The 11,979-nt window shown below is 37.0% G+C and overlaps 1 protein-coding gene across 1 annotated transcript; it reads left to right on the top strand.

Annotated features, from left to right (window-relative positions):
- Positions 1 to 8,300: 8,300 nt before the first annotated feature.
- LOC112202829 (G-type lectin S-receptor-like serine/threonine-protein kinase At4g27290) lies at positions 8,301 to 11,702 on the top strand. Its single transcript, XM_024343842.2, has 7 exons — positions 8,301 to 9,692; positions 9,867 to 9,989; positions 10,112 to 10,251; positions 10,348 to 10,558; positions 10,663 to 10,900; positions 10,989 to 11,139; positions 11,223 to 11,702. The coding sequence occupies exons 1-7, from the start codon at positions 8,420 to 8,422 to the stop codon at positions 11,523 to 11,525; spliced, it is 2,439 nt and encodes an 812-aa protein (XP_024199610.1). The 5' UTR covers positions 8,301 to 8,419; the 3' UTR covers positions 11,526 to 11,702.
- The last annotated feature ends 277 nt before the right edge of the window (positions 11,703 to 11,979 follow it).

Consider the following 11,979-nt stretch of genomic DNA (forward strand, 5'->3'; position numbering starts at 1 on the left):
CTTCATCATAGAGATCATAGAGCTTTTGTGCTCTAAGCATATTTACTGGTCTGTTTTTATCGGCTTCTAATTCTTCTTCAGTGATGGACTCTGATGGTTCTTCAGAGTATTTGGTACCACAAACACTAGCTTCTCTAGTGTTGTAGCTTCTTATGAGAAGATTGTTGTTTATCCTGACATTTTCAGGACATATGTCACTTTTTCTGTGATCGTCAAATTTTAGACTGATATCTCCAGTCTTTCTGCTTTCATAAATTGCCGCTTTGGCATTTTCTGTTGGTTTTTTCGGACCAGACAATTTCCATTCAATAGGAAAAGTTACTTTATTCCAAGTAATCTTGTGGATCTGTTGTGAATAGTTTTTCTGGCTGGTGAGGAATCCAGTAGTAAGACCTGGGATATTTGATATCCTGGTTTTAGGTTCTACTGTGGTACTCATCAATTTATAGTATATATTCTGTATACTATAGCCAGTTCTTGCATATCTTTCTTCATTAATATGCCATCTATCTTGACTCTCAGTCTTAAACAGTGAGTTGCATCTTTCAAGCTGGTTGACAAATTTGGGAAGCAGTTGAATAAGCCACTTGATTGCATAGAGATGCTTCAAGGGTTCCCAACAGACTAGCTTGAAAATCTGTTAGTCTATTGTCTTAGAGGACACATAGAACTGAACAGTTTATGCCTTCTCGGGCAAAAAGTTTTATGCCTACTTGGACTGCTCCAATATACATAAATTGATAATTTTTTGTTCTTGCTCGGGCAACTTCTGCAGGAGTGCTCATCAGTAGATCTGTTTCTCCTGTTGTAGCGGGGGTTGTAAATTCCAGTAATTTGAAGTGATGGCTATCCATCAAATCAAACATTCCCCTTTTGTAGATTTGTTTGAAATCTAACTTTGGAATTACGGAGTTTTTTACCTCCTGTTCAATTTCGTTCAATTCAAATTTTTCAGCATTGAGGAGTTGTACTCCTTTCTTTTTCCCGAAGATGCTCATCATTTTGACATCTCTTGTATCCTTCGGATTTTCATATCGAATACTAGTATGACTAGTACATGGTTCCAGAAAAATCATGTTAGGAACAAGATTCTTATCTGATTTTTCTAATGGTTTAAATCCATTAGCTTTCTTTGTTTTTACTGTAGAAACTTTCTTGTCCTTCAGTATATTTTTCATAGAATCCAGCGTTTTTTGCTGTTCATTGATTTTTCTACTAACACTTGTTAGCTTTTCTTCTTTCGTTTTTGGAAGTTCCTTGATATAATCTATTTTGTTTTCCAATTTTTCTAATTGGTAGATTATAGCAGGTAGTTTTTCTAGATGATCTTGACATCTAGATAATTCCTTCAGTAGGATCTGATGTTTCTCATCAGGGGATTTTAGTAGAGAATTCAACTTCTCTAAATATTAAATCAAATATTGTCCCCATTGGGGATTCCCCTTTTGAACTATTTTACAAGCTCTGATACCAGTAATTTGCGGATCTAACCAATGCTCAAGTAATCAAGAGGTTTTTGTTCCTCTTTAAGTATATATAAGAGATTTTCAATATCTTGTTCAACTTTGTAGATTCTTGTTTGAATCCTAAAGATGATATCCCAGTAATCGGGAATTTCTCCGTTAAGACTTTCTCTAAAGTCTTTCAACTTTCTTAACTTTTCCTTTTCTTTTCTTAATTTTTTGCTTGTGTTTCTACAGATAACATTGAACTCAAGTCTGTCAACGATCAAAATTATGAATATTAAAATTTAGGGTTAATTACAGTTTACCCCCCTAAGATTTGGAGGTGTCATCATTTCAACCCCTAAACTTTCCAATTTCAATCAGCCGTGTCCAATTTCTCCTATTTTGTCCAAATTGGACGTTAAGTCTGACATTTGAAGGCTAAAATAGTCATTTCAACATAAAACATAAAAAAATAATTAAAAATTAAAATAAAATAAAATTTTTTTTTTCTGTTTTTTAGTTTTTTTTTTTTTTTTTTCTGTTTCTTCGTTTTTTTTAAAGAGTATTTTTTTTTTGGTTTTTTTTTTTTTTTTTTGTCTTCAACCTATACACCACAAGTTATAATAGGTTTATAAAAACAAAAAAAAACTCTGGGTGGTTGAAAGCCGCTCGCTGGTCTACGATATTTGTGATATATCTCCGATAAAGTGAAGAATTTAGGATATATCCCTAATAAAGTAAAGAAATATATGTAAAAAATAATTTTACACTTTATCTGTAAATAAATATCTGTAAAAAATGATTTTACACAGATATTTCTTCACTTTATTGGGGATATATCCTAAAATTCTTCAATTTTTTGGAGATATATCACAAATATGTAGACCAAAAATGATTTTACACAGATATTTCTTCACTTTATTAGGGATATACAGATATTTATTTACAGATAAAGTGTAAAATTATTTTTTACAAATATTTCTTCACTTTATTAGGGATATATCCTAAAATTCTTCACTTTATCGGAGATATATCACAAATATGGTAGACTAGCGAGCGGCTTTCAACCACCTAAAGTATTTTTTTTGTTTTTATAATCCTATTATAATTTGTGGTGTATAGGTTGAAGACAAAAAAAAAAAAAAAAAAACCAGAAAAAAAAAAGCAATAATAATTTTTCTTATTTTATTATTATTTTTTTATGTTGAAATGACCATTTTAGCCCTCAAGGGTCAGACTTAACGTCCAATTTGGACGAAATAGGAGAAATTGGACATGGCTGATTGAAATTGGAAAGTTTAGGGGGAAAAAGTCAAAATTAAAAGTAGAGGGGGTAAAATGATAACACCCCCAAACCTCAGGTGGTAAACTGTAATTAATCCTAAAATTTAACTGTTACCTTTGAATATAGAGGATGAAAAATAACTGCAATTATAGTTTAGACAAATAAATCCAAAATGGGCCCACCACGTTTCATCAAAAGGAAAAATAATAGTAAAAGCAAGAATTTGGAGAGAGAGAGAATGGTACTAATGGTATAAACATTAAGTGAAAAGAATAGTTGGGAGAAAAAGAGAAAACTTTTGTGTGAATGGGGTTGAAAATAAGTTGGTGGAGTGTATTGGGTGTATTTTGGTATTTTGTGGGTAAGTGGTCATTATCCCTTTTCTATTTCATCCCAACTTGCTGTTAAAGTCTGCGCTCACTCATCGATGAAGTTGAAGAAACTGGATCGAATTGTCAACTAATGTGTCGCTGTATTTTCTAGAGGTTCGTGACTATTGAAGAGAAAAACAAAACCAGAGAATAAGAATAATATGAGCACCCATCCCACTCCACTAGTGGAAGTCACTATTTAAGCATCAAAATCATCTAGAGCACATGAGTATAGCTTGACGATTGCAAAACGTTGATGCTGGCATGGCACATAGGGGTACTGATGAATATGATGGTATATACTATATATGAAACTAATGAAGGTTTGTACCGATTCATTGGATTATAAGTTAATTTTGAATTAATTTATTAATACATATAGTAAGTTTACTTCTAAATAGAATTAGTTGGGGATATTGACCAAAAAAAAAAAATGTTGGGGACGCATCGGTAGCATATTAAATTATAGGGTTTTTGTCCATTTACCCCATTTTTAGAGATTTTTTTCGCACTTACCCCATAAAGTTTTTTTAATTCTCTCTTACCCAAAACACTCTAAGAAGGTCTTCCTTAATACCCCATTAAGATTTTTTATTTTTTTTTATTTTTTTTTAATATCATTTTACCCTCACCTTTGTTACTTAGAGAGAGAGAGAGAAACCATTAGGGACTTTGCCGGAGCCCGGTCACCGGAATCCGGTCGTCAGCCGCCTCCCATCGGACTTTTTTGAAAACCTCACCGGAAATGTTTATTGCCCCAAATAACCCCCAATAGAAGGGCAATAGACATCTCTTGCCCCCCCCCCCCCCCTAATAAACGTCTATTGCTCCCCAACAGAACTTTCAGTCACAGGAATGAGAACTAATCTCTTTAAATTTAGACAAATAAACTTTGATTAAATAAAAAAAATGAGAAGATTACATCAATTCAAAACGTCTATTGCCCCCTACTAAACTCTTCAACAGACGTCTATTGCCCCAATAGAACATTTTTTTTTTCATTTTTCTTTCTTCTGAGCCTTCTGCCCCCATTTACCAGGAAAAAACGTCTATTGCCTCAATAGACATTCAAAACTTTTTTTTCCTTTCTTTCTGTCCCATTACTTAAAAAATAAAATAAATAAAAAAATTTGGGCACCCAACTCTCAACCTTTCTTCGATCATCGGTTTTCTCCGGTTGCAGACCCGTCGCCGGTTGCAGAGCCTCATTTGCTGTTTTGGTCCCAATAGGTCGATCGAAACCGGATTGTCGAGACCGATGAGATGTAGATCATGACGTTCGTTGGATCGTCGGAATCTGCAAGATAGAGAGAGAGGCTTCGTGCTGGAGAGAGAGAGAGAGAGAGAGAGACGACAACGACGTTCAAATCGACTGGAAGTTCGGCCTCTTCGTCGACAATCTTGGAGACTTCGTCGAGGTATCTTCGAGGCTAGGCAGCGTTGTTTTGAAGCTCTAATCTAGAGTCCGAGGCTAGGCGGTGCTATTTTGAGGCTTTGTGTTTGGCTCCAATTTTGCTGTAGCTGGTCAACAGTTTATTTTCTTGTGAGGGCTTGCCATCACCGTTTGGGTGCGGGCCTTGACCTGACTTCTTTTGAGTGACTGTAGACGAGGAGAGCACAAACCTCGTCGTGGGGGTCTTCTGTGCCTCGTGGTGAGGACTTTATCTTGTATCACCAAGTCGATACTCAACGTTGTAGGTCGAGCAGAGCGAAATCACCGGGAAGTAGAGAAAACTTGCCAAAGCGTGACTTTAGTTTAGCTGGTTTGCGAGGGTGTTACCTTTGCTTAGCTGGTTCCGTAACCATTGTGGTCGCGGTACTACAGTCGGCTCCCTAGGAGACTAGGACCGAAGCACATTGACAGAGGGTTTAGTGGCACTGACAGTCGGCTCTTGAGAAGACTAGGACTAGAGTGTGATCACCGGTAAGAGAAGGAGAGGAGTTGCTCTAGAGAGGCTTGAATAATCTTAGAGATTGTTGTTGAATTGTGTTGTCTATTGTTACTTGTTGTAGCCTCTATATATAGGCTATCAAGTCATAGTGGTTGGCTTTAAACAAATCATGATGGGTTAGGTTTGAGCACTTAAAACACTAATGGAATGTTAGGTTTAAGCAATTAAAACACTAATGGAATGTCAGGTTTAAGCACTTAAAACACTAATGGAATGTCAGGTTTAAGCACTTAAACACTAATGGAATGTCAGGTTTAAGCACTTACAGCTCCAATTTTGTTGCAGCTATATCTCCACCAAGAACTCAAAATGGGCCTTCCACTTCTTCATATCAAATGATCCACAATGAGTGTAGATCATTGTGGAAAATTTTCAGAGCTTTATTCCATGTGGTTGGGCCGGAAATGCTGCTGGCCTCCTAACAGGTCCAGTTTTCCAGTTTTGCTTCTGCAGAAAATTGGATTGATTGGTTGAAGGCTTTCCACTCATAACTAGCTCTGGAACTCTTCATAAGAAATAATCCTTGGAATGTCTAGAAATAATCTGGAAAGTTTTAGCTCATTTGGATTTCATTTGGTTAGTCTTCCACCCCTCCTTCCTTGTTTAGCTCTGTTTCTCCTAGCCGAAATAGGAAAATGTGCTAAAGTTGACTTTTCATTTCCATGCTTCCATCATTTCCTTTTCTTGCAGCTCGCATAATCTTCCATAGTAGGCTTTATTTAGCCTCTAAATAATATATTTCGAACTTGTCGACAATATATAGCTTGAGCCATTGACTTTTGGCTCAATTTCTCTAAGACACACATTGTCAGACCAAAATGTTCATTTTGGGTCCAAACACTTTGATCTAGAGTCTAAAGCTAGGCGGCGCTGTTTTGAGGCTCTGATCGAGAGTTCGACCATCGCCGGCTGAGAGAGAGAGAGAGTCAGATCGGAGAGGAGAGAGTTAGATCGGAAGGGAGAGAGGAGAGAGAGCTTGATGGCATATGGGGTGTAATTTATTAATTTGACTGAGGGTAAAATTGTCTTTTTAAGTTAAATTGGGTAGTGGGGAATAAAAATCTATTGTTGGGGTAAGTAGGATAACTTTGGCTCATTTTGGGGCTTTTGGTCAAGGAACCATAGTTAAGATTATACTTCAATTTCGGTCTATTGGATTCTTATGTAATTAAGGGTTGAGATTAAACATTTTATTTCTTTGTTTTCATGTTTAATTTAATTAAATTAATTGACTGATTTTTAATTAAATCAAGAAAAAAAGTAAATTGAAAACAAAAGCCTTAGCTGCCCTGAGGATTCCAAAGGGATTAAGGTAGATGAAGATTTAGTTGACTATTTCTCTTAAGAAAAAAAAGAACGGTCGAGATGTGGATATGCGATCGAAAAGTGACCCTAAACTCCAACCTCGTACTTTAATTTCAGAGCGAGGCCTCGCTCTGGATAGGATCTGTGTATATATATCACTGTATATCATTGAATTAAACTCCAAATATGAGGACAAACAAATCAATCCCAATTCTTTACATCTTGGTCATGAATTCATAGTATAGAATAATCAAAGAAAAGAAAAACTGAATCATCAAAAATAAAAAATAAAAATTATAACTTCCCCATCGAAACCCATGCCAGATCTTAACCTAAACATCTAATCGTTTCATGGCCTCTCTTGCCATCCACCTAGCCACTGCTAACTTTTCGATGACTTGAAAGGCCTGTTTAATGCGACGCCGCAAGGGTGTGCCATCAGACAAGGCATGAGAACTCTACGGAGAAAATCAATTGCTTGCAAGAATGTGATGTTTGTTTGTTTTCATCTTTACATAAATATATAAAGTGTGCTTCAATTATTTTGAGGTCCATAAAGATTGGGGCCTATTGGGCTTATAGTTTAATTTTGAGATAATTATTGCCCTACTTACCCAATTGAACAATTCTATTAGAGTATTGGGCTGGGAATACACTGTTATTTCACTTATCGATCGTATATCTTGTAGCACAAGAATGTTCATGTGCACAGTTTTAGCAGTGAGCAGAAGCTTAATTTGTTGCAGCCATTGCGAGTGACTTGCTAAGTCATTTTTTGTTGAGCGATTAGTTTCATTGCTAGCTTGTGTTAAATTGATGATGATAATTTTGTTCATCACTGTTTTACGGCTGGAATGTAATCCTGCAAGAAAATCATGCTCCAATCCTATAGTCTTGTCAAGTTGGAATTAAAATAGAAAAATCAATGATGTTCCTCAATTGTTTCAATGCTGAGTGAGTATATTCCTATTGTCTATTTGATCCCACTTGCTGTTGAGTGAAAGAAACTGGATCAAATTGTCAGCTAATGAGTGTTACAGCTAATGAGTGTTACTGTATTTTCTAGAAGTTTGTTGACTATTGGAATAAAAAAAAAAACCAGAAAAAGATAATACAAGCACCCATCACAATCCAGTAATGGAAGTCAATATCATCTAGAGCGTATGTTGATGCTGGCAATCCGGGCATGAGACCTTTTAATTTTTGACAGATTTTTTGTTTTATTTTAAAGACAAGTTCTCAAAGTGTAAAATTTTTCTCATATGTTGACTCTTATCAATAATTATCCTCATAAGTCTAATATAAGCCCACAGATTCCCCATAAGGATGAAATTATTGTCCCATGTCTTTTTCAATTTTTTTGGAACTGTTTTACCCTTTAATTAGTTAAGAAGCTTCTTTTTTTGTAGGTAAATTACTCTTTAATTTTTTTAATACCAATCCAGGAGTAGTTCCCTATTTTCTTTGACACTGACTTCTACCATGCATAATATTAATAGATTATGAGTTTATATATTTATGGTTTCATTCATGGGTTAAATTTTAGGGTTTCAATTTTTTTTTAATTAATTTTGGTTTCTGTTTTGTTCACTTTTTCCTGGAAATGTTTGTTAGTATAAGCTAGAAGGCATGTGTTTTTTTTTTTTTCTGAGAGTCAAGAAATTTTTGTTGATATAAGTTGAGAGCCTCTGTGTTTTTGTCAATATAATTAATATATATATATATATATTTTTTTTTAAAAAGTATACCTGTCTCCAAAAAAATTCAAATTATAATATTTATTTCAAGATACATCGCTACTTAACTTTTGGCCAATATGAAAGACACATCGTATTTCAACGGTCAAACACAAATCTTCAACGTGGAAAGAAAATATCCCCTAATCAGCCCAACGACCAACTACGTTTTTGTCTTTTTTGATGTTAATGGATTCAGGCATTCAGCCAAGCTAGTCAACCCCGCGCAGTTCCCGAGTCTTGCTTCATCATAAAGCCACCCATCTGTAGCTTTTCATCGCTAAAAGCTACCGAGCTTCACACCCAGAAAGCTTGTGAGACGATGAAGAACCTCTGCTTCATTCTTCTCTGCATCTGTTTCAGCAAACTTTCATCTGCAGCTGATACCCTTTCTTCATCTCAGAACATCACTGATGGCAACTCCTTGGTTTCCCCAGGTGGAGTATTTCAACTGGGTTTCTTCAGCCCAGGCAGTTCCAAATCCCGCTACTTGGGGATTTGGTACAAGAACATCCCAGTCCAAACGGTCGTTTGGGTTGCGAATCGAGGCACCCCGATCAACGACTCCTCAGGCCATTTGATGATCAACACCACCACAGGGGCTCTAGTTCTTCTCAACAACAACAAGACCGTTTTTTGGTCATCAAATTCGACGAAACAAACCCAGAATATTAGTCCTGTCGTTCAGTTACTAGACAATGGCAATCTTATTCTCAGAGACGAGAAAGAAGGAGCAAACTCCGAAAGCTATCTGTGGCAAAGCTTCGACTATCCGTCGGATACTTTGTTACCGGGGATGAAGCTGGGATGGGACTTGAGAACCGGGCTGAACCGGAGACTGACGGCGTGGAAGAGTCCAGATGACCCTTCTCCTGGAGACTTCATATGGGAGATGCAGCTGCATAACTATCCTGAGCCAGCTATGTTCAGAGCGGGCAAAGAGTTTTTGAGGAGTGGTCCGTGGAATGGTGTTTTATTCAGTGGAAAACCGGCAAAGGCGCTACCGGCGTTGAACTTCAGCTTCTTCATGGATGAGAATGAGGTTTACACAACAATTGGAATGGTGGACAAGTCAGCATTAGGGAGGATGATGCTGAATTTAACTGCAGATTACTACCGCCAGTCGTGGATTTGGTCTGAAGCAGACCGAAATTGGACACTCTATGCAGCATTTCCTAGGGATCCTTGTGACAGTTATGCCAAGTGTGGAGGAAATGGAAACTGTATGCTTAGTGCATCCCCGATGTGTCAATGTTTAGACAGGTTCAGGCCTAGATCAATGGAGAAGTGGAGCTTAAACAATTTTTCGCTCGGGTGTGAGCGAAAGACGCCATTGAGGTGCAAGAATGATGGATTTGTGACTTATACTGGGTTAAAATTGCCCGATACAACGCATACTTGGATCGATAAAGCTATGAATCTCAAGGAGTGCAGGGCCAAATGCTTGTCTAATTGTTCTTGTTCCGCGTACACAAACTTGGATGTCAGAGGAGGAGGTAGTGGTTGTGCAATCTGGTTTGATGATCTTGTAGACTTGAAGCAGATTCCGGGTGGTGACCAGGATATTTACATTAAGATCTCTGCTGCAGAACTAGGTATGATCTTAACAATTTCTAGTGCTGCTTTTATTTCAAGTTTTTTGGAGTACTAGGACGTCCTGTTTCCATTTGTGTTTTTCTACTAATCCTGTTACTCTTGAAGAAATTAACTTATGTAGATTTTAAATTTATAACTATATTTTGTTTACTGACTCAAAATTATCCATGAAGGAGGGAAAGATAAGAAGTGGAAGATAGGAGTGATAGTTGCATCTGCCGTTGCTGTAATTCTTGCGATGTTCTTATTTGTCTATTGTTACATTCTCAGACTCAGACGCAGGAAAAGTTTCAAAGGTTAGATTACCTATCTAGATCTGTCATTATTTTGAGGTAGAGTTGCTGCATGTTATGGAGAAGGTCAAAACAATATAGAGCACTACGTGGCTAACTTTATTGCTTGTTAATGATAATATAAGGTACTCAAAACAACATTGAAGAGCAGAAGGATGAAGACCTGGAGCTGCCATTGTTCGACTTGCCAACAATAGAGGCTGCTACCAATAAATTCTCAATCAATAATAAACTTGGAGAAGGTGGTTTTGGACCTGTGTACAAGGTAATATGTAATCTGGTAACAGAAGAATCAAACAAGTTTAGCATCTGTTTTGAGAAAATAACAACTAATCTTCATGCAAATGTGAATAATCTTCAGGGTACACTAATAGATGGAAAAGAAATTGCAGTGAAGCGGCTCTCAAGAAGTTCTGGACAAGGAATGAAAGAGTTCAAAAATGAAGTAATACTGATTGCAAAACTTCAGCACCGCAATCTTGTAAAGCTTCTTGGTTGTTGTATTCAGGGAGAGGAGAAATTGCTGATCTATGAATACATGCCCAACAAAAGTTTAGATTCCTTCATTTTTGGTATGACCCCTTAAAACTCTGAGCTAGCTGAACTTAGTTTTATCGTATTGGGACCAAGTACTGCATAATATTTTTCTGACAGTTCAATTTTCAAAACTTGCTAGATGAAATGCGAAGAAAATTGTTAGATTGGCCTAAGCGCTTCCATATTATTTGCGGAATTGCTAGGGGGCTTCTCTATCTTCATCAGGACTCCAGGCTGAGGATTATACACAGAGATCTAAAAGCAAGCAATGTCTTGCTTGATCGTGAGATGAACCCCAAAATCTCAGATTTTGGTCTTGCTAGAACTTTTGGTGGTGACCAAACTGAAGGAAACACAAACAGAGTAGTTGGAACATAGTAAGTGTATTTTGTTTTTTTTCTTTGGCATGTTATATAGTCTGTTTAAAATTTAACATGCTTAATTTGTTTCCATGACATTCTATAGTGGTTACATGGCCCCTGAATATGCTGTTGAAGGGCAGTTCTCAGTAAAATCCGATGTCTTTAGCTTTGGTATTTTACTGCTGGAGCTAATAAGTGGAAAGAAAAGTAAAGGGTTCTATCACTTGAACCACGACCAGAATCTTATTGGAAATGTAAGTTTAAGCACAAGCTTCTTTTTCTAATATTGCGATGTATATTAAGCAACGATTGATAAATATGCTCTAAAATGTATTAGGCATGGAGGTTATGGAACGGAGGGCGGCCATTAGAACTGATAGATGAAGGGTTTGGGGAGTCCTGCAACTTAACGGAGGTGTTGCGATGCATCCATGTCAGTCTCTTGTGTGTACAACAACAGCCTGACGACAGGCCGACCATGTCATCTGTAGTTCAGATGTTATGTAGTGAAAGTGCCTTGCCTCAGCCTAAAGAACCAGGATTCTTTTCAGAGAAAGATTTGGTTGGAGGAGGCTTTCCCTTTCTTAACAACGAAGCGTCTTATAATGGATTAACCATTTCCCTACTCGAGGCTCGTTAAGGATCATTCTATTGTATCATAGATTTTATGCAGAAGTTTATCATAAAATTTGTAGTTAGCTATAGCAAAAGTGTTGTGCTGCAAATGTAATATGTAAACATATAAGTGTACCCAACCCTCTATGCGTGGTTTTTGCCTGGGCTTGTCCAAAGTCTACGTTTGATGTCTCTTTTTTCGCTTCGTTTTGTTCCCTTTTGGTGTTTTATGTATCATCTTCAGCCCCAATCTTCCTATTTCTAGATCTAGTTTTTCTCTCATATTCGTTTCATTTCTTGGCCGTCGCTGTTTTCAGTTACTTTTCTCATGTGTCTTCCACCGCGGCTCACGTTTTAGCGAGGTTAGTCCGCTAATACATATGGATCAATACCCTGTAGTGCAACATCAGATTGTCCATCCTTTGGGTAACTGCCCTTTAGATTCCTTTGCGGACCGTGTCTCGTTTTCTTTTCCCCTA

Source organism: Rosa chinensis, chromosome 5, assembly GCF_002994745.2.
Source record: "Rosa chinensis cultivar Old Blush chromosome 5, RchiOBHm-V2, whole genome shotgun sequence".
Classification (NCBI taxonomy): domain Eukaryota; kingdom Viridiplantae; phylum Streptophyta; class Magnoliopsida; order Rosales; family Rosaceae; genus Rosa; species Rosa chinensis.